The sequence below is a fragment of the Pelodiscus sinensis genome, chromosome 22, assembly GCF_049634645.1.
Source record: "Pelodiscus sinensis isolate JC-2024 chromosome 22, ASM4963464v1, whole genome shotgun sequence".
Lineage (NCBI taxonomy): Eukaryota > Metazoa > Chordata > Testudines > Trionychidae > Pelodiscus > Pelodiscus sinensis.
In genome coordinates, this window is record NC_134732.1 from 17,825,529 (window position 1) to 17,848,277 (window position 22,749).

General features: G+C 46.7%; 2 protein-coding genes and 1 long non-coding RNA gene across 5 annotated transcripts in view; 1 reads left to right on the forward strand and 2 right to left on the reverse strand.

Moving 5' to 3' along the window:
• Positions 1–8,405, reverse strand: part of VAV2 (vav guanine nucleotide exchange factor 2) — a 409,172-nt gene extending 400,767 nt beyond the window's left edge. The window contains exon 1 of one of the 2 annotated variants that reach the window (XM_075905174.1): positions 7,151–8,405. In XM_075905174.1, coding sequence (XP_075761289.1) covers positions 7,151–7,354 — 204 coding nt within the window. In that variant the 5' untranslated portion in view covers positions 7,355–8,405. The remainder of the gene's footprint in view (positions 1–7,150) is intronic. The other variant, XM_075905173.1, reaches the window with a different exon arrangement.
• A 1,320-nt stretch (positions 8,406–9,725) lies between these two features.
• On the reverse strand, positions 9,726–16,122 carry LOC142819329 (uncharacterized). Its single transcript, XR_012897185.1, has 3 exons — positions 16,033–16,122; positions 14,266–14,367; positions 9,726–9,857 (listed from the first exon to the last, which is right to left on the reverse strand). It is a non-coding gene; the product is annotated as an uncharacterized LOC142819329 (long non-coding RNA).
• A 644-nt stretch (positions 16,123–16,766) lies between these two features.
• BRD3OS (BRD3 opposite strand) lies at positions 16,767–22,476 on the forward strand. Of its 2 annotated transcripts, none has more exons than XM_075905463.1 (2): positions 16,767–16,880; positions 17,936–22,476. In XM_075905463.1, the coding sequence occupies exon 2, from the start codon at positions 18,932–18,934 to the stop codon at positions 19,184–19,186; it is 255 nt and encodes an 84-aa protein (XP_075761578.1). In that variant the 5' UTR covers positions 16,767–16,880; positions 17,936–18,931; the 3' UTR covers positions 19,187–22,476. The 2 variants fall into 2 exon arrangements, with proteins under 2 accessions (XP_075761578.1, XP_075761577.1); XM_075905462.1 differs by having other exon boundaries at positions 16,778–16,905.
• The last annotated feature ends 273 nt before the right edge of the window (positions 22,477–22,749 follow it).

A 22,749-nucleotide genomic window follows, 5' to 3' on the forward strand; every position in this document is an offset into this window, starting at 1 on the left:
GCATCCTGGCCCAGCTCAGATTCCTATCAGGCAAACACAGACCTCGGCGCTGATCAGCCATAGGTCCATGTTGTTTCACAAAAGCATTGTTGGTCCCATTTTACAGATGGGTAAGTGAAGGGTAGAGAGATGAACTGACTTGCCGAGACTGAAGAGAAAGCCCATGGAAGAGCTGGGATTCAAGCCCATGGTTCCCTCAACTTCCAGATTCTCTGCTCACACCACAAGATCACAGTTGCCCAGCCCTGACTACAAGTATGAGCCAACTATGGAATAAGAAAAACAACCAGGGCCCGTCCTTAGGATTTAATAGTACTATTAAACTGGTCCCTCCATGACTGGTGGCAGGGGAGAGAAGGACAATTTTTGAGAGACAGGATTATATAACCTTCAGCAACACACTAATGAAATATTTTGTCAACTATTTTTAAAGTAAGGCCTTGTGGACTCGCACAGTAAATTCAGAAATGGGCAGTCTAGACCTGGGGTTGGCAGGTGCCTGTTAAATGGTTTCATTACCACCTGAATGGCTTTTTCACAACTCCAGTGTCTGCTAATTGCTCTGGCAGGCTTTCACACATTTCTGTTAATTAGATCCTGTCTGGAAGGAGGAGAGCAGGGATAGAAAGAGGCAGGTGGGTGGTCATTAAGACCCAGTGGTGCCCTATGCCGCTGCATATTCTGTGTATGGATTAGGGATGTAATAGTGTAGTCGATTAACTGAGAAGCAAAAGCTTTTAGGTGAATGCTATAGACTACACGCATTCCCCCCCCCCCCCCAACCAATAATTTTTTTAGCAGGGTGGCCAGCAGCCAGGCTCAGTTCTGGCTCATGCCGGGTCCGGGACCTACCCCCACTGTGGCTCTGCATTTAAAGTGCATTAGGAGCCAGGTGGGCAGGCAGCCTGGCTCAGGTCCGGTTCATGCCGGGTTCAGGAGCTCAAACTTCCCCCACCCCCAGAGAGGGGCTGCTGCCACCCTACACTGCTGCCTCTTTATTAGAGGCAGCAGCACAGAATAACAGGCAGCTGGTCCATGAGGGGAGCTGGTTTTTAAACCGGCTCCCCTCACAGACTAGCTCCTGCCTGGCACCCTGCGTTGCTGCCAGCCCCGCCCCCAGGGACTATAGAATAGTCGACTAACCATAAGAATTCACAAGGTTACTCGACTATTCAATTAACCAACATTTCACATCCCTAGTAAGGATGGTTCCGAAAGCACGTTCTAGAAGGCAAATTGGGTGGGTTAGGTTTTTTGTGCTTGTCCTCAGTATGCCAAAGGTTCCCTTCATCCCTGAAAGTTCACAGAGCAGGCAGAAAAGATCTTTTAGAGCAGAGTAGAATGTAGCCCTCAATGGAGGCTATTGTATAAGATCTTGACCCAAAGGACAATGAGCTGCTATTGCTATTACAAATCTGGTTAATTAGATCAGCGTGTTTGCAAGATACTCCATGGAAACACTGGATCATACAAAACCGACGTCCCTATCTGGCAAAGGGGCACCACTCATGTGATCCAGAGCCCCACTGAAGGAACCGGGGCTCCGTGCTGGCACGGATGTTTGCTCACATGGAGCGCCTTGCTTATTGAGGTCCTGATCCGGCAGCTCACTTCTGACCAGCCTTTGCAGCAGCGTGAGTACCAGTCACGGTTCCCCTCGCAGGGAAAATTAATTGAGTTGCCATCAAGCCCCTGCGAAGTCAAACAACATTACAACCGCGAAAAATTGCCAAGCTGTATCACAGGGCAGAGGCATTTATGTAATTGGTATTTGGGTCAAAGACTTAACAAAATTACAAGCAAATCTAACCAGCAATAAAAACGTGAAACGCAAAACTAAGCAGTTCTCTTGCAAGGGGGGAAAATAAGACCCGTCTCCTTGTTTTAATTATGAAAAGAGCAACGGAGACAAGGCAGACAGCTGCAGTGTACCAGCTACGACTCGAACCAGGAGCCTGGAAATTAGTGATAGTGGCAGCAAACATGACCACAGATGATGATACAGAGAGCGCCAGGGGGGTTGGGAAGACAGTCCAAGCAGAGGCTGGAGGGAGATGATGGAGGACTTCCACCCTTGCAGCTGTTTGCACTTTGCAAGGGAGGATGTCTCTTGCATCAGCTGGTCTCCTGTATCCATCCAACAGCAGGAAATCGACAATACCTCCCAATGCACCCAATCACAGTAAGTGGCAGATCAATAAGGACAGGAGGGGATTAAAGTGGTTTTCCTACTTGGCACCACTTTGGAGCTGGATCCCACAGCAATAGGATGAGTCAGGTTTCCTCCAGTCTCGCTAAAGCCAGATGTGCAGAACTCAGCCCCGGCCATCGAGGTCTCTGCTTACCCTGCTGAGGGGTGACTTCTATGCTAGCAAATCTTACCCTGCCCAGCAGCATCAGGGAACAAAACAAAGTCTCCGAGATGCAACGTGAATGAGCCACGCTGAGCTCTCCGCCGGCGGAGCTGGCTTGTTACAGAGAGTCGGAACGAATCGACCCCTGCACCAATTCCACCCCGCCTCAAGGAGCAACGCGTCTCTTGTCTCACTGCACTGACTTTGTCACACATGGCTCCTTTGCCTGACATGTGCAGCACAGTATCCAAGGTGATCCTCAGCTCACCTCGCAGCCACACGGAACACAAGCATGTCCTCGTTGCCTTTCACGCGGCTGGTTTTTCTACGTTTCGGGATAGGCCCTGACAGATCCACTTCGCAGGATGCCTTCTCCAAGATGCTTCTCGAGGCTGCAGGTTAAATAAATTCCCCTACTAATTGGCATAAAGGGGAAAGTCACAGACACCGGCATCCTCTGGATCAAAAAGCTTTTCCTTTTCACAACATAATTTCACTGCCGGCCTCCGACACCAACTCTCACCACAGGCAAAGTTCTGCCTCTTGCTGCACACCTGTGTAATCCCATGTACATCACTGAGATGAGCAGGTGAAACCGAAGGCAGAATAGTCGCCAGCCTGCATTGTGTCTTCTCTGAGTGTCTCTCTCAACAGCATTTAAGGTGAAGTGGAGAACTTCTCTACAAAGAAAGACCTGAACTAAATCAGGCCACTATGCCCTGTATACACATCTGTATTTCAAATGCAGGGTTCCTTCTTTACTGATCTTATATGGCCCCCATTGCAGACTGGTGAAGGGGCACCACCGACATGACGCCCCCCCCCCAAGCCTGGGGAAGGACTGGGCTAACTCCCCCTCTGCCCCAGGCTCTGCTCCTCCATGCTCTTGCTCTGTCCCCTCCCCACCTCTTTCCCCTCTCCCAAGCAATGCAGCTCAGGGGCCTAGTGGAGCCGGGGGCTGGTGCTGGCAGCAGGGATCCACCCCCCACACACACACCACCGTGGAGAAGAGGAAGCTGGGGCCATTGCTCTGCTCCCCCATTACTGCCAGTGAATGCGGGAGGTAAGGGATACATCCCTGCTGCAGGCACCAGATTTGCCCCCCCCCCCAGTCTCCCAGCCAACCGGTCCCTCCTGCCCATGGCACTGGGGACACATGGCTCCTTGGGTCCCCCATGCGTCACCTGTGCCCCAAAGCCATAATATCTAAGCCTCTCAGTCTATAATGCAGTTATCCCCACAACACTGCTGTGAAGCAGGGCAGCACTCTTAGCCTCAGTTCCTCATCTGTACAATGGGGATAAGTGAAGTCATAATCAGGAGTGCCGATCAGCATGCGGTGATTAAGGGGTTAACTATGTCTCCTGTACCTAGCCAGGTATCGGGTAGCCAGACAATGACAATGCAGGTAGGAATTTCAAACTGGAAGAGAGGGGCTTTTTTCTCTCTCTTCTGGGTTTGAGATATTTAGAGCAGTTTTTTCCAGGCATGAAGGGAAATGGAAGACACTTTTCTCTCCAAAAACAGACTTCTTACAATGTGTACGTAGGAAAAAGGTTAGCTAGTCCATCAGGTTTTATTGTTTTCCTTGTTTGGGATTTTGGAACTAATGTCTGAGCTGTTAAGTGTGGGGTTTTTTTTCCTCTTTTGTAACTAAAGCTGTTAGTCCCTGTCAGTATTTAGCTCAATTCGTGGCCCTTTCCATCTAGCCGCTTTACTATGCTTGCAACTGTAGCTTTGTTCTGATAATAAAAGTTTGTTTCCTTTTTTCTAATTAACTGGTACTGGTTGATTTTTGTGTCCTGGAAGGTCTGTCTGTGGGTCCCATCTGTTTTTCCCAACTTCGCGCAAAACAGAGGTTGGGGCAAGGGGAAAGTTTTACCATAGGAAGGGAATTTCCCAAGTGATTTCTTCCCTGATTTTTCATGGAGTTACTTGGGTGATGGCAGCGGATTCTCCAACGTCCACGTATTAGGATTTGGGGGAGAAGTTTTTGTACCAAAGCCTGCAGAGACAAGGTTCTGGGGTGCTCTTGCAGGCCCCCACTTCTGCATTCATCATGCCCCATGCCTTGCCCAAGGTTATGTCACAGAGGAAGTCTGTGGTAGAGCAAGGAATTAGGCATGCCTTCCAATACCTAGGTGAATGCCCTAACCACTAGGCCATCCTTCCTTTCCTGTCAAAGGACTATTAGCTCCAGCAGCGGACAGCTTCACAGACTCCTGGAACAAGGCAAGAAGTGGTGCAAGATGACCCTTGAGCTATTTCAGGAGTTTTGGGAAGCCACCGGCTGCCCTTGGAGAATCACTAGCTCCTGAATGAACAAGCTGGCAGGTAAGTGATTAACCCCAAATCCTGACGCAAGAGGAAAGGGGCTTGGGAGCAAAAGGGGAAATGATTTACAAAGTCGTTTGTGGCAAGATGGACATCCTTGTAATATTTAAGCTCACTCACAACGTTATAGGTTCTCTCATCATAATCAGTTTTCAAGATTTAAAAACTTAAATGTTTTGGCTTTAGAGAACTTTGCTAGTGTCACTAAAAAGAAGGGCATTTTTAGACTAAAAACTAAGGCGACCTTTTAATTCAGCTTTGTGTAGTTTTATGTAATACGCCAGAAATCCTAACTGCACACTGCTTCCAGTCCTTTCATCAGAATCGGTTCTAAACAGCTCTAAAATAAATCCGCCACTAATGGTATATTTAACTCCTCTATAGCCCTAACCTCAGAAAGCAGATATCATTCCTCAGTGGCAGGTGTCAGCCACCAACTTCCATACGCAGTAAATCTGGAACTGAAAGAATACTTGCAGGGCTGTCGTTTCCTTACAAGAAAAGGCTGCACGACGTGTCATCTTTAGGGTGCTCCAAGAATGCATGGATCATTCCATCACACAACCAGATCTCTCATCCCAACATAAACTAGTGCAAAGAGATCAAAAACCAAAACCAGCTTCTGGGAAAGGCAGTTTGATCTGTTTGTAACACAAATGCCAAAAGGGCAATCTCAGTTGATTGTTATATTTTGGGAAAACCACAATGTTTGGCTTTGCTGGATTAACTGTTGAGTCTCCTTTTCCAGCATAAGGAGGTACCGTCTTATTCTTCCTTATAATAATAGTTGGAGGAGCAGGAAAAACTTACATAGGTGGTCTGCTTTAACTCCATGAGATTACTCATCTGTATAAACCAGGCTACTCACATGTAAAGGTTAAGTAAGTGTTTAAATCTTTGCAGAATTGGGACTAAGTCAGGAAAGTATTAAACAGAGGAAGAAGTATAAAACACAGAGTCCTTGAAAACTATTGTACACTTTCGATCCAAGTTCTTCAGTGTGTATTTTCTTAAAAACATACAGATTACTAGGCAAGAAGTCACAACAGCTGAAAAAGTTACTAGAAAACATGCAAAACTCATTGATGGAACAAAACCAAAGGCCGGCCTAGGACAGAGAAGAAGGTTGCAATGCAGACATTTGGGCTTTAAGAGGACTTGTTAGTTGTCTTTGAGAGTTGTCAAATTAAAATGCACGTTTGGAAAAGATCACCTGGATACTCCCAACATTCCCTTGCCTTTGTTAGCAATAAAACCTGAGGTTATTAGAACAGGACACATTTAATATCTACTCATCAACAGATAGGCTACTTGTTTCCATCAGGAGCTCAGAATGGCCAGGGAAGATAGAGTAGCCTGCATCATTTTTGTTTCTAGTCAATTTCATTCTCTGGTTCCCATGCACTTCTAGAGCAAAAGTTCAGGTTGTAAAAACCTAAAGCGAAACAAATTTTTCAGCAAAATTAAAAAGAATTCGGAAACATTTCTGGTGTGATTATTTTTGAAAGAAAACTTTTTAAGTGTGAAAACCTCAAGAGCCAATCATGCCAATCTGTACATGTACCCAATGGGAGAGCTGAGTACACCATGCTAATCTGACTTCAAAAGTTGACCTAGAACTACCTAACAGGGTTCCTTTACCAGAGAAGCTTTAAAAAGAATCATCATACATGGTTTACACCTTGTGACCCAATACTACCAGGTAATCTGTGAGCACAAACTCCTGAGCCAGTGAGGGATCCCGTTCATTTTTTGGGACTGTAAAGGAGTAGTAATCCCTCATAAGATTGCTCCATCAGCTAGGAGAGGAAGCAATGCTATCATATTATGGTTAAGGCAGAGTTTACCAGAGCTTTGAAGAATTCGTCTCATCCAGGGCAAGTCATTTTTTTGTTTTTGTCAGATGACTAGACCGTTTTTCTTTAACTCAAGATAGAAAAAAAATGGGATTTTGTTTCTGAGCTAGTAAATTTTCAGGGTAGCATTTGAAGCCCAAATATCAAAACTAAAAGGCACACAGTCACCTTATTAACCAGCAAAACCATTTCCATCTGAGTTTTGTGTACCTGTTTGTCACAATCACCACCTAAGTCTAGTCCATTTTGCCAGCTTGTTTATGTTTTATAGCTGGCCAGAACTTTTCTATGTGGCCGCTTTCACCCTTCCCAGAGGATAATCAGGTTGCCCTCTTTTGGGAGCCTGCCACACAACAAGGAAAGATTCTTTTGAAAAAAAGAACCCCAGGAAACCAGACACACACAGCAGTTGGCTAGAGGGAGGGACGGACTCAAAAGCACATATAGGACCTGAAGCTACTTTTAATCCAAGTTGTTTTTTGAAGCTGACTAGATTCAAGTTGCTGGCACCCCAATTAGCATCTAATCGGCGCCACCTGGGTTATTTCCTGGGTGGCTAAGACACAGTTTCCTTCAAATACTGCACGTCCCCTCTCCCCCATTTACCTGTGACATCTGTGGCCTGAAGTTGATGTCCTTGAGATCAATAGATCCAGGGGACAGGTTATGAAGCAGCTGGCAGAGTAAGACTCCATCTCTCAAAGCCTGCGCCAGGTCAAACACCACGGCCGAGGGCCAGACCACCCTGTGGTTGGGGGGCAAAACTTTGCAGTCTATAAGCCAGCGGCCGCACTGCCGCCACTCCTCCATAGCCGGCAGAGTAACGGGTCCTTTCTTGAGAAAAGAAACGAGACTTGCTCTGGGGGAGTTGCTAGCGGCCAAGCCTGCGGTCAGAGTCGCCTCTCTCCTCCTCTCTTCATCGAGGACACCCGCCAGCCGCTGGTTTCAGTTCCTCCCTCCTTGGCTCCGGGGCTAGTTGGGAAGCGTCCCCTTGGAAGATCGCGCCGGGCTATTGCGCTTTTCCATGTTGCTCTGCAGCCCAGGCAGGAAGCATCGCGGGGCAACACACAAGGGGGGGACTTCGACGGCTCCTTCCTCCCTCCCTCCCCGGTCGGAGCTGGGCAGTGCTACTGAACAGACCCCAGCCCGGCGGCGCCTCGCTGCATCGATCCCCCCCCCCCCGGAGACACGCAACTCGCGGCACCCCGCTCCAGTTACGCCCCGCTCAGCAGCCCCACGTGCGTGGGGGGCCGAGAAACCATCCCCGCCCTGCCCCCTCCGTCGCTCCCACCTTCCCTGGGAGTTGCTCGTCTCCAGCCGGCTTTTGTCTGCGGCTGCCCGCAGGGGGGGGACGTGGCAGGCAAACAAAGGCAGCGGGAGTGGGGGGACAGCGCGCAGCCCCCCCCCCCGGCTCGCCTCTCCTGCGTCCCGGCGCTGGGCAAGGCACTGAAAAACCAGCTCCTCCTCCGCGGCTGGGGGGGCAAGGGAACCCCCCAATCCTGGGCTCGGTTCGGGGCGGGGGGTGCGAACTCCCAGCCACAAGAGAGGGCCCCCCCCCGGCTCGGATGCAATCCAGCAACTCTCCCCCTTTTGCTGGGGGGGGGGGGGTGGTGCAGACAAAGCAGCCGCCGCGCAGCTACAACGCGTCCCCCTCGGCCAGCGGCGGCTCCCGCGGTGCTGCCTCCCTTGAGGTCTCCCCCCCCCGCAGGAGCTGGCGGGGGTGGATGTGGGGGGGGGGGGGGCGGCAGCTGTCCCCTGCCTGCTCGGATCGCCCGCCCGGCGGCTGCTCGCGGAGGAGGAGCCGCCTGCGCCAGCTGCAGCCGCGGCGCCCTCCCCTCGGCCAACTTCCTTCCCGTGCGCGGGGGTGCGGGGCTGGGTGCGGGGGAGAGGGGGCAGGACCACAGCCAGGCTGCTGGGATGGGGGGGGGGGGGGGGTTGGACTTGGCTCGCAGCGTGCGCTCCCCAGCACGTTTGCAAGCGGCTCCCCCCCCCCCCAGCTGACACTGATTTATCCAGGCAGAGGCTCAGGCCTGACGGGTGAGTTATAGTTTTGGGGCGTTAAAAGTTTCCATGGAAACATTTAAAGAGACAGGGCCAAGTTCAGGCACCGCCCCTCCCCCCAAAAATGTTTTTTTTTTACCCACCAAAGCTCACGCCCAAATAAATCTGAGATTTTCTATGGTGCTTCCGGACCCCTCCTTGTTTTTGCAGATACAGACTAATCTGAGGACCCTTCTGAAATGTATCCCTTGCAGGTCAGCGGGTTGAAGGGGCTCTCAATAGTCTGATACATGCTTAGGTACCTTGTGGCTGGAGGGCGGAGAGCTTAGATCAGTGTTTCTCAGGGTTTTTTATAAAGTACCCCTTTTTCAAAAAAAAATTATAGTACTCCCCGGACCTACAGTTTTCAGCCACACATTTTTTTTTACCATTGCAACACATTTGTTTAAACAACTTAATCATAGCCAGGCAGGCAATGACATTTTGGGGTGTAAAAAGTAGAAAAATAATAAAGCGCAGTAAAACTTAAAACAAAAATTCAGTTTTCTCCAAATTTCAGTTGTGTTGACGAAACCCCAGACTTCTTTCGGGTACTCCTAAGCTGAGAAACACTGGTTTAGATTATTCACTCTGCAAGGTGCACTGATTTCATCACCTTTACTTTCTGCCATTAATGATTTTAGTTTTGCTGTGTCTTTATTTATATTGCCCTTCACTCACCTTGGGTGGATTGACACAGGCTAGTCAATTTTGCTCTGATTTATAGTCAGTTTCACTTACTATTCAGGTGTATCACAGAAGCACCCTAGAGCAGTGGTTCTCATCCCCCAGGCTGCTTGTGGCCCATTCCACATACAGCTGCAGCGCATCTGACATCTCCAGGCCCATATGTTAAGTATATATATTGTGTGGATATGTGTATATGCAGCCCACAATGGTTGTGAATTACCAACCTAGAGGAATCATCCAAGCTCAAGGCATAATGGGCGAGAAGTTACAGCCTGTAGTATCCGCTATAAGCTGAATGCTTGGGTGGCCACCCAGGAGAGTTTCAGGTGCTGCCCAGCTGATGAGCAGAGTGCCCACCGCTGGCAGCATGTGTTTCTGTTGGTGGTGCACATCTGTACATGCCTTGCTGCACATAACAAAATTTATTCTGTACATGCATGTAAAACAATTAGGTGGGACAATGGTTGTAGGGATACTTAGGAAGAGAAAAAAGGCTAAGATGGGTAAGGCGCTGGTATTATCCCCATTTTACAGAAGGAAAATTGAAGCAGCGGGAGATCACATTTTCAGAAGTTCTCAGCTCCTGTTTAGAGACAAAAATAAGTGATCAGCATTTCATTAGCGCTCAGAACCACGGGGTGCTGACTGGTTTTGAGCATCTAACCCTAAGCATCACACTGGGGAACTGTGGAAATTTGCCAAGTCAAACTGAAGTCCTTTTAATCTTATCTTTGGGTTGTAAATGCTGCAGGCCAATATTTAACCCCAACAAAAAGTGTTCATTGACTTTTGAACTACAGTTTATGGCACCTCTTCTGCTAGTCATGATCTAGTTGTTTGTTATGGAACTTAACTCTCAGCCTACACCCCTTGGTATCATCCCCTGAATCTTCTGCCCTCTCCCCCATCCACAGTCAAACACACACAAACTCTTTTTTATTCTGTTTTCTCCCCCCTCCCAGAGAGCCTCTCCCTCGTTTAATTGCCATCAGGGGTTTCTACGGGAAAATGGAAGCATTGGCACAGATAGTGAAATGAATGAGAACTAATCACCTGTACGTCAGAGAAATGCACTGATGATCTCTTTTAAATTTACCCAAGAGCAAACACAGAAGAAGAAATGATTCTTTTAGCATGATCCAACAGGGGAAGAAGAACAGTGCTACAGAATGCAGAACTATTATTTAATTTCCTGTGAGCAAGTATCTAATGACCTATACACCAGTTACCTGGCTGCTCCTGGTATGTTATTGATCTGACTGTGTAGCTGCTTTACCCTCTCAGAATATAGGTATATTAAAGTTCGAGAGAGAGCAACATATACATTAGTTCGTGTATTCATTTTATATTCAGAGTTACACCCTGCCACGGGGGGTAGGCACACATGTGTTGTGTAGACCACAGTATGAAATTTCTGATTCCCCAGGAATATGATTTCTTATGGTAGCTTTCAGGTTCCTTTTGTTCTCTGTTGTGAGTTTCACTGGCACAGATAAGGGTTTTAATTGCACCAGTTGGGCAAGAATCTTGTTCCACCAAGGATGCATTTGGCGCAGTGTGTACTAGACTGCCTTATGAGATCAGTTGGGTCGGTGGCAGACTACACCTCTACCCACATCTTGGCTTGTCACTGCTTTGTAAAAAGTGTGCATTGCTCCTAGACACTTAGGCACAATCGCTGCATCTGCAAAGCAAGCATCTGCATACAAGGTGCAGCCCCAAGCTAGTTTCTCAGCTAACTCTGCCATGATAAAAATGGCTGCTGGCCGAGGTCTTTTGATACCGACCAAACTCTTTTAAGGCAAATAAAAATAAATAATAATGCGCGCTGGCGGCATACTTTGCTATTGCTTTAGAATTATATGGATGTTTTGAAATAGACAAAATATGTCAAGCAAAGCACAGGAGAAATGCACATTCTGTTTCCCTGCACCCAAGCTGAGAAGCAGCTTCTACAAATAATACAACAGTAGGTTCAATGCTGTGACAGATCTCTTTCTTCCCCTCTGCCTACTGGCACTGTTGGGAGTGATAGCTAGCATTAAATTTGTCACTGAGCCAACTGCTGGAGGCGTTTCACAGACAGATGCTCATTTGCTGCCCTCTACTGGAGAGAGAACATAAGAACGGCCATACTGGTTCAGACCAAAGGTCCATCCAGCCCGGTATTCCTGTCTGCTGACAGTGTCCAATGCCAGGTGCCTTTGAGGGGGTGAACAGAAAATCACCAAGTGATCCCTCTCCTGTCATCCATTTCCAGCCTCTGGTGAACAGAAGCTAGGGACACCATTCCTATCCATTCTGGTTAATAAGTATTGATGGATCTAACCTCCATGAATGTATCTTCTTTTTTTAATACTTTTAAATTCCTGGTCTTCGCAACCTCCTCTGGCAAGGAGTTTTACAGTGGACTGTGCATTGCTTGAAGAAAAGCTCCCTTTTGTTTGTTTGAAACCTGCTACCTATTAATTTTATGTGGTGACCCCTAGTTCTTGTGTTATGGGAACAAGTAAATAACTTTTCCTTATTCACTTTCTCCATACCTGCCATGATTTTACAGACCTCTATCATATCCCCCCTTAGGCTACATCTATACTGCAGCCTTCTTCCGCAAAAGCTTATGCAAATGAAGCGCGGAGTAGAATATTACCGCGCTTCATGTACATAATTAATTAGCAGCTGTTTTTGCGCAAAAACCTCCTCTTGCACAAGAGCCATTCTTCCTGAAAAAATGAGGAAGAATGGGTCTTGCGCAAGAGGGGGTTTTTGCACAAAAAGGAGCCGTCTGCACAGCTCCTTTTTGCGCAAAAGCCTCTTGCACCATAACGGCTGATAATTAATTATGCAAATGAGGTGTGGCAATATTCTACTCCGTGCTTCATTTGCATAAGCTTTTGCGGAAGAAGGCTGCAGTAGAGATGTAGTGAGAGTCTCCTCTTCTCTACGCTGAAAAGTCCCAGTCTTTTTAATCTCTCTTTATATGGCAGCCCTAAACCTCTAATCATTTTTGTCCTTTTCTGAACCTTTTCCAATGCCAATATATCTTTTTAATATTGTGTTGCATCCAGTCACCAAGCAGTGCAGAGGCGACCTGGGTTCCTTTTAAAATCTTATCTGACACAGACACAGAAAGAGAGCAAAGTGCATTGAATTGAACCATTCTACCTTGGAACAACAGAGGACTAGAGAGGACACTGCAGTAGTTCGAACACATGATTTCAGGGAATGTTTTAAACTTGGGTCTTAGAGCACTAAGCCATCCACTAACTTAATAAGGCTTTTCTAGTGATGATTGTGAGAGCCTCTTCTAGCTAGGAAACCCCACAAAGTCCACTACGGGAGGAACTTACTACAATACTTTACAGGGAAACATTTAGATGCTAGGGTAGTGGCTCTGAAGAAACCCTAAATGAAATAGATGAGAGCAGTGGTTTTCAAACTCTGAGTCATGGAATGTTAGGCACTGGGTCTCATTGCTGCAGGGGGATCAGGTGAGCAGTGGGGGTGCTAAGGCCTCTCCTTGCACCTCAGATTGTTCCGTGCCCCAGAAGCAGCTGGCAAGAGCTCGGCTCCTCGATGTGAAAGGTGGGGGGCAGGAAGCAGCGCATGCCCCCTGGCTCTGCACTCCCATTGGCTAGAACCTGCTGCTGGCTGCTTGTGGGGTGCAGCATGGTCTGTGGTGCCAGAAGAGGCAGGACGCTGCCTTAGCCCCTCCACTGCACCACTCACTGGGAGCCGCTCAAGGTAAGACCCTCCTGCCACCCTCAAAGCCAGAGCTTCCTCCTCCACCCCAAAGCTCTCTTCCTCTGGCACATCCCGGAGACCACACTCTAGTCAAATGATGTTGGGTTGCAAGTATCAACGATTTTCTTCAACTGGGTCATCAGAAAAAAAAGTTTGAAAACCACTGGACTAGTTGGAAGTGATTGTAAACTGGCATATATATATATAGGAGAAAGCAAGAAATATATATATATATATACTGCCATCTTCTGGATGCAACTGGAAGTGCACTAATTTATCATACCCTTTATACGGCTAAAGCTAATGGAGATTCTTTTGGGTCCAGCAAATGTTAGGGTCCAGCAGTTTTGGAACAAAAGGCTCTGCGCTTGCAGTCACCATGATGTTCAGGGTGGCCAGAATGTGAAGTATGCCAACAGCTGTGAAGCTGCAGGTATTCAATGAGTTGCTGCTTTGCTGCTGATGCAATGAATCTGACCTTTCTCCACAGGCAATCTCCATCTCCAAGAACAGCTACTGTTAGCCTCTGGTCCCTCTCCCTTCTCCTATCCCTGGAGATACCACACATTACTAGGCTCTCATCAATTCCTAGGCCTAAAGGAACCACTGGGCTCATCTTGTTTAAACCACTGTATAATCCAAGCTATTAAATTTTCCCCAAAATAGTTCCTAGAGCAGATCTTTTAGGAGGAACACATCTCATTTTGATTTAAAAATTCTCAGTGATGGACTCTAGAATCATAGAACCATAGAGCTGGAAGAGACCTTAGAAGGTCATCAAGTCCAGCCCCCTGCCCTAGGCAGGACCAATCCCAACTAAATCAACCCAGCCAGGGCTTTGTCAAGCGGAGACTTAAACATCTCTAGGGATGGAGACTCCACTACTTCCCTAGGTAACCCATTCCAGTGCTTCGCCACTCTCCTAGTGTAATAGTTTTTCCTAATATCCAACCTGGACCTCTCCCGCCACAACTTGAGACCATTGCTCCTTGTTCTGCATCCATCACTACAGAGAACAGCCTTTCTTCATTCTCTTTGGAACCTCCCTTCAGGAAGTTGAAGGCTGCTATCAAATCCCCCCTCACTCTTCTCTTCTGCAGACTAAACAGACCCAACTCCCTCTACACCACAGCTCTTAGTAAATTGTACCAGGCTCGTTACTATTGCTTCACCAATCACTCTGGTAGAGAGATGACACCTTTCAGCACGTCACCTTTTTTCATGGACCCAGTCCTACTGATACTTACCTTTCATCCACAGCGCTCTTCCTTATGACCAGAGAAACAATAAACTGAAGCTGGATAGCACATCTTGGCCTTCAGGAGTAGAATAGATTGGGTTGCATAGTTCTGTAATATTATAGTGTAACAAGTCAGGAGGACTGAGAGGCTAAGAGTAATTTATAAGGAAAGAAAAATAGATGGTCTAGAACAAATTGAAAGAAATCAAAGTGTCCTTTGGAGAATGGAAGTTAGACATTTGTTGGCAAGGGATTTGCCTGTGTAATACTTATTGCTGTTCTAAAACATTTATCGGAATAGCTCACTTGTTGGCAGAGACAACGTGGGGATTCAAAGAGAATTTTGTGGGCAGGGTCAAGTACACAGATAGAGACAGCAGTTAGCTCTTGGAACCCTATAGCTTTCAGTTCTTTTCTTTTTGTTAATGTGGCAACCTAATCACTTCAGTTACTGGGGGTTTGCTGTGGGCGTGATGATGATATCACCAACAGACTTTTGGAGAAGCTCGAGAGACCTAGAATCATGCCAAAAACTAAATCTGGATCCACTAAAGATTCTGCTTTCTGCTCTCAAACTCCCACAAGCTGGGGTGTGAGCCAGTTTGCTTTCTCTTCCATGCCAGTAGGAGGCCCAGACCTGACTTCACAAGCAATGTCAGAATATTTGAATGGCAACATTTCTGCCATTTCTGGTTCATTCATTCCTTTTCTTCTCCTTTCTTTCTTGGATCAACACTTTGGGCTGCAGGCAGGAAGTGTAGAGTAGTAATGTATTCTGTTTGGTGGAAATAGCATGGTATTTTGAAATTAGTAAATGAAAGCCACATATGAAGGGAATGGTAACTAGGAAAATGGGGCCCTAGATCCTACAATAATACACATAATAACAATATACTATTTGTGTAATAATTTCATGCATCAGATATTTAGCAAAATGTCCAATGGACTTCTAGCCCCCAGAAATGCTTAAACGTAGCATTATCAGCAGGGGAAAAAATAGGTAACCATCAGGTAAATTTCCTCCAATGTTTGAGTTACATTTGAGAAAAGCCTAAGCATTTAAAACTATGGATATGAACAAATAAGGAAGGGTAGATAACTATTTGGTTACATTCACAGTTCATATAGGTTTTTAAATAAGTGTTCATGTGTAAACTTCACACTCAATATTCCAAAATAAATTCAGCTCTGACCAGCTATCCTTACTCAACTTCAATAAATAACTAGACAGCCTCTCGCACCCACCTACTGTTCTTTGTATACATTTGTAATATTTTATGTAGCTGGAGTTGTGTGTCTTAACCTGACCTTCCAGGGCTAGTGTAGACCTGGCCTAAGTTGCACTGGGTTGGCCAGGTCTACATTAGACCTGAAAGGTCGGGTTAAGATACGCAACTCCAGCTACATAGAATACATACTTGGAGTTAGTTTACCTTAAGCCGAGCTTGGTGCCATCTTCGCAGAGGGAGTCTGACGGGAGCAAACACTCCGATAGGCTTCCCTTACTCCTTGTGACTGCAAGAAGTATTGGCACCAACCAGAGCCACCCTCAGTGTGCGATTTGGCAAAGTTTGCGGACGATACTAAACTGTTCAAGATAGTCAAGACCAAAGCAGACTGTGAAGAACTTCAAAAAGATCTCACCAAACTGAGTGATTGGGCAACAAAATAGCAAATGAAATTTAATGTGGATAGGTGTAAAGTAATGCACATTGGAAAAAATAACCCCAACTATACATACAATATGATGGAGGCTAATTTAGCTACAACTAACCAGGTAAGAGATCTTGGCATTGTCGTGGATAGTTCTCTGAAAATGTCCATGCAGTGTGCAGCAGCAGTCAAAAAAGCAAATAGGATGCTAGGAATTATTTAAAAAGTGATAGAAAATAAGACAAAGAATATCTTACTGCCCCTATATAAAACTATAGTACACCCACATCTTATGCCAATCTCATGATTCGGGGAGCCACCCGCTCTTCTAACCTTTGGGGGTGGCGATACAGTTTTTCACTATTCAAAACAGGAGTCAGTGCCCCCCCCCCCCCCGTCCAGCTGCCACCTTGGGTTTATTTCCATTGCTTGTGCAAGCTGCCCGGGCTTTGCAGTACAGCTACAGTGGTTCCCAAACTTTTCGGCATCACACCCCCTTTTTCATTTTTGAAACCCCCCCCCCACGCCCTCCCCCCCAACAGCAAAAGTTGTTGAGAAAAAAAAAAACTGGCAGGGGCAGCAACACTTGATGGGGAGGGGCTGGGTTGCCTCGGCCCCCCTGGAATTTCTTCATGCCCCCCAGTTGGGAAGCCCCATGAGCTAAACTAAATGCTCGGTCGCCCCAGAGCGGGAACTTGCGGCAACATGCAACCCAGCGCGCCCGGCACCTAAGGGAGTCTCCGAGCAGCGGGGCTGGCCAGTGCCACGTGCACCTTGCCCCGGGGAACCAGGCCCGCAGCGCGCGGCGCCAGGGAGCCGGGCAGCGCTAGGACCGCGCAGCGCCCAGGGAGACGGGCCGCGCCAGGCGCCGCGCGGATGGATTGCTCGGCGCTCGTGGCGCCTCCCCTGCCCATCGATGCTCTCGCTACTCCCAGGCGCCGCGGTGTCGTGGCGACGGGGGAAGCCGAGGTCGGGGCGCGGCGGAGAGCGGCAGGTGGGGGAGGGGACCGGGCTTCCGGGTCCTCGGCATCCCCCGCGCAGTGACCTGGGGGGGTATCGCCCCCCCAGTAGTGATGGGGGAGGGGCATCGCCCCCCCGGCAGTGATGGGGGAGGGGCATCGCCCCCCCGGCAGTGATGGGGGAGGGGTATCGCCCCCCCAGTAGTGATGGGGGAGGGGCATCGCCCCCCCGGCAGTGATGGGGGAGGGGTATCGCCCCCCCCGGCAGTGATGGGGGAGGGGTATCGCCCCCCCAGTAGTGATGGGGGAGGGGTATCGCCCCCCCAGTAGTGATGGGGGAGGGGGCATCGCCCCCCCAGCAGTGATGGGGAAGGGGTATCACCCCCCCCAGCAGTGATGGGGGAGGGGTATCACCCCCCCCAGCAGTGATGGGGGAGGGGTATCACCCCCCCAGTAGTGATGGGGGAGGGGTATCGCCCCCCCGGGCAGTGATGGGGGAGGGGTATCGCCCCCCCGGCAGTGATGGGGGAGGGGTATCGCCCCCCCGGCAGTGATGGGGAAGGGGTATCACCCCCCCCAGCAGTGATGGGGGAGGGGTATCACCCCCCCAGTAGTGATGGGGGAGGGGTATCGCCCCCCCAGTAGTGATGGAGGAGGGGGTATCGCCCCCCCCAGTAGTGATTGGGGGGTTATCACCCCCAGCAGTAACTTGGAGGTTGGGGGGACATTGATCCCCCCAACCCAGCAATGACTAGGGGGGTGGAGGTATCGATCCCCCCCCCCTCCCAGCAGTGACTAATTGACTGAGTGGGTTTTGGAGATTTAGATCATCACCCCTAACTGGTGGGGGTTGAAAGCAAAGATCAGCACAAAGAGAGGCTGGGGCGGGGAACAGGTCACACACATAACATCAACAAGGGGCCCAAAGTGAAGAAGACTAGTGCACCCCCCCAGCAGATGTTATAGTATCTGCTAGGACTCAGAGCCCTGAAATGGTGCCGAGGGTGTTCTTTGCTCTGGGTTGCAGGGCGTGACTGAGCATTCCTGTTCTTCCTGTCGCTCTAGGTTGAAGCTGCAACACAGATCCAACAAAAAGAAGGGTGAACTCCTGAGTAAGGCCAGTTTGTGGTGAGAAGGCCCATACTGCGAAGACTTTTACCACCCACCCACACGCAACAAGGTACTGACACAGCCCATCCTGCCAGCCATGTCTATTTCACTGGGACTTTCCCACACATACCACATGCCAAACTGTAACCTCTGCTGCTTTTCCATTGGAAAATCATGATTATTACTGGAGAACACATCTTTGGGAATTGGAGAACCAGAGAGAACTTAATTGATGTGCTTCAAATCCACTGCTCTGAAGGGTGGATCTCTAGCCTGGTGCTTTTTAATGAAGAGACTCTGCACACACCTATCAATAAATCTGTTTTAAAAGTGATAAGAAACCAGGCATGATGAGTAAAATGGACACAGGTCTGAACCATGTTGAACTCCTAGATCTCTGTTGCTTCACCCTGTGCAGTTAAAATCTCTCTGTTGTTTAAGGAGTCTGGTATTGGTATAAAACTTTCTTATACTGATATAGCTTACTTCCCTTCCCTTCCAGGAATAGCTGTTTTGACATAAGCAACCAGTCATTCATTACCTCTTAGGCCTCCGCTTCAGGTTGTTGAAGCTGTGTCTCCATGGACTCCCTGTAGCAAAGGGAGCTATGTGCACATTAAGCTTTTGCAAAATGACAGGGCATTATCAGTGTACAATACGCCCTTCAGAGGTTTATTACACTGAGAGTAAGCAAAAGTCATGTATGGTGGTGTAATATATATACCAAAAGCATCCTCTGTTGCATAGAATGTTATGCCTGCTGACCTAAGTGTCAGAAAAACCCAAGAGTGCCACAGCTAAAGGAGATTGCCTTTTATCTCAAAGCAGCAGAATAGCATTGTACCCTTGCTTATACCTGTAAAGCCCTGATCAATCCATTGTAGCACTTGAAAGCTGGTACAAAACCTGTTTAGCCTCCGGTCTCACGCCTGAGTGAATGACAGGTACAGAATGAATGCACGGGTGCCACTAGCTGAAAAAGCTTTATCTGAGAGCTATGCCAGGCTTCGTTACAGGGACACCTCATTGCTCATCTGGCAGCAGCAGCAGCAGAAATTGGAGTCTGCCCCACCTGGTACGTACTTGAGTAGAAGCCGAAGTATGTGGTACTCACAGTATGGAAATGAGGCCATCCTGGTACGGGACAAAAACCAACTGGATGTCTCCAGAGACACTGGCCAATCAAAATTTTGCATTATTATGTAATTTTAACGTCTTAATGCACAGCAACAGATGCATGAAAAAATCTGAGCTATGCCTCAGGCAGTGTTCTAAGCAACATTTTTGTTCAAAAGCCCCCATTAATAGTAATGGGAGGTGTGGTTACATTGTTTCCCATCACTGCTGACTATCAGATAATTGGGATCAACCTACCAAGGTTTGGTGTGGTACAAAGAGATGAAGACTGGGGGCACCTTACTAGAAGAAAAAGGCAAAATATTAAGTCAAAGAATAAGGCTAAAAATAACCCCACTTTACCTTCTTTGTGTGTCTAAATGTTTTATGCCCCATCTACATTCTGATTGGATGCCAATAAAACTGTTTCAGTTACAGGTGCAATTTTGTTATTGAAATAGTTTACCAGTATAGTCCCTAGTGTGGACACAAGCTGTCTTATATAGCTTACTTCCCCTCCCTTACAGGAACAGCTGTTTGGTATAAGCACATTTATATCAATATAAAGTGTCAGAAACCAGGATGGTTGTACCATTTTAATTATACCATAGTCATTAAAGCAGGAAAACATGTGTGTGTGTGTGGACCAGCCCTTAGAAGATTATTAAAACTGAAAGGACATTTGAAGTTTAAATTTATTTTCACCATTTATGCCAGTGATTAACATCACATATTTCACTGAGATTAAATTATGAAAATAGTCTAGTCAGTTTCACTTGCCAGTCTTACCCCAGCCTAATTCTGCAATGGTGGACTTGCAAATGCAACTAGGGAATGCTAAGAGTCAAAACTGTTTTCTTCTGAAATCATTCTTCAGAATGTTTCTAGGAAGATTATTCAGTAAAAATATACAGAGCCTTCACTTTGGACCTTTCCTGTACCCTTTCTTTATTTTCCCTATAAATGATCTCTTACAACCTCAATTCATTATCTGAAAGTTGAACTGAATAATATCCAGTAGAAAGCAGAAGAGGGAAAGGGAATGCTGGATGAAGTGGGACTTAAAGGTCTGGGGGAGATCGGTGGATAAACGCTTTATTCTCTACAAAACAGCAGTTGCTTCTCTCTGATATTTCAGTTCAGTGTCATGAAAGTAACAGTTTGAAGGCCTCATTTTATGAATCAGTAGGACTACTCATTATTAAACTCTGCTTAAACAACAACTGAATGGGTTACACATAATAGTTCAAAAGTGTATCACTGAATTAATCATCAGGTAAGGACAGGTTTAGGAGAGTAGTAATGAAGAAAACTTTTGAAAGGGTACATCTATGCTGTAACACTATTTCGAAATAACTAGCGCTATTCCAAAATAATTTAGTCTGCATCTACACAGCAGGCAGTTATCTAAAAATAATGTCAAAATACTGTCCAACTTCTTACTCTGACTCCTGTAACCCTCATTGTACGAGGAATAAGGGAAGTTGGAGGAAGAGGGCTCTATTTCGAAATAAGTGCTGTGTAGACGCTCCCTATTTCGAAATAAGCTATTTTGAAATAAGATACACAATCGATGTAGCTCAATTTGCATAGCTTATTTCGACTTAAGCCCTGCAGTGTAGATGCACCCTTAACGAGTGCACACCTTTCTTGGTAAGGGTTGAGAGGACAGCTACAAGCTATAAGTCAGCTGCTAAAGGGATTTTCTTATTCAAGCTTTCTGTATAGTTAAACATTAATGCATGCAACAGTTATGCATTTAGTCTTGTTAATACATCTAATTTATGTAATCCCTGTTTCAAACAAAAATAGTGTCCATTATAAATAAGCTAGGAAGGATTTTTTATTTAATTTTTGACCAACAGCATTTCTTATTTAATTGAAAGCAATATTTTATAATTTATGTCCATAAAGTATTTTTACAGCTGTTAACATCTGTATGGATTTTAAAAAAAATTAAGCTTCTACATGATGTCCAGCTCCTAGTTCTATCTGCCATCACTTCCCCAGTGTGTATAATAGGGCTTGTTCTAGCTGGGCAGGATCAAACCCTTAGATATCATGCTGATTTATGTGGCTCATCCACCACATGCTTAAACTTAACCCTATGCCCCATCCCGATAACTTCAGTGGTACCGATCACGTACCTATGGTGAAATGTCTTAAGCACATCACTGCATCAGACCGCTTGCACTGCAGTTCAGCCAGGTACTTATCTGAGGCCCTGACCTTGATCCAGCAAAACACTGACTTCATTTTGACTACCCATCTGCCTAAGCATATTGCAGAATTGGGCCCAGTCTACTGCACTCCTCAATAGCCATTATACTTATTCCAATACGTTTTTTCTTTATAAAACATTGTAAGCACTTTAAAGTTTCTTAGAATAGCGAGAAATTCTCCTTCCCCATGCTGTCTGGGTAAAGTGTTGAAATTAACATATATGACGATGTATCCATTCTGCCAAAGTAATAACAACATACCCATTCTACTGTGGATGAACTAGGTTTTACTGTTAGCAAGAGCATTCACTACAAATCAAAGTTAGCCCGATTTATTTATCTGTTACTATTTATGCATGTTATGAATAATCACTACACAGTATTGTACATTCCAAAAGTTTAACTTGGGCTCTGACCCTGCAAACACTTATGCATTGGGAATGTTAATGGTTAATTGGTGTGAGCAGGGGGCTGCTTCAGCCCCACTGGGCCTGCTGTGGGCAAAGGCTCTCCAGCAGAGCAACCTTTGTCTGCTGCAGGCCTAGGGTGCACCATGGGCAGAGGTGCTTCAGACTGGCCGGAGCAGCCCCCATCTATTTGGGGGGGGGGAGCGGCGTTCCAGCTTGGCTGTGTCAGCCAGCCCAGTAGGGCTGGAGTAGTCCCCCTCACATACACCTCCCCAATAACTTAATGTTTAACCAGTTAACTAATTAAATGGGATTTAACATCTCTATTATGCATAGGCTTTATTTTACACACACCACCTTGATCTTGTCAGGACTATTCAGGTGTGTAAAGTTAAGCATGTCTACAGGATTGGGTCTTGCATGTATTGTTTGCTTTTCTGCACAGCCCTCTAAATGTGATTGTTTATTTCCCCATCATTTCATATTAATGTATTTCCAGAAGTCTTGGCAGATTTGGTGGTACTAGTATGAACTATGTTTCTGTAATAAGTTATGCCGAGTATTGTAAATGCATTTATTGTCTCTGTGTAAATTAAAATGGTTTGAATGTGTCATCTGTACCAGCTGTTTTTTCTGTTCTCCACAAACTGCCTTAGCCCATCTCATCATTCTTTGTACGATGCTCAAAATACTGCAAAGCATGGTGCAGCTAGGTATTTATCTCAATACATCCAATCTGGGATTGTACTAACTAGCAGTGGTCTTATTGCCTCCTATTTCTTAATATATGAGCGAGTCTCACAGAACAAACACCTGCTGCCTAGTTTACCTGAGGTTAGCTAGTTTTCCCTGAGGCTGGAGTCTCCAGGACAGTGATGTTCACAGCTGCTCAGTCTTGATTTCTGATTCCACAGTCGCAGAGGTTTTGTGAATTCTTCCTGTAGAGCTTGAGATGGGATTTGACGAGTGCTCCTGCTGTTGCTGCTTCTCATGAGCACCCAGGGATACAGTGAAGATGTCACAG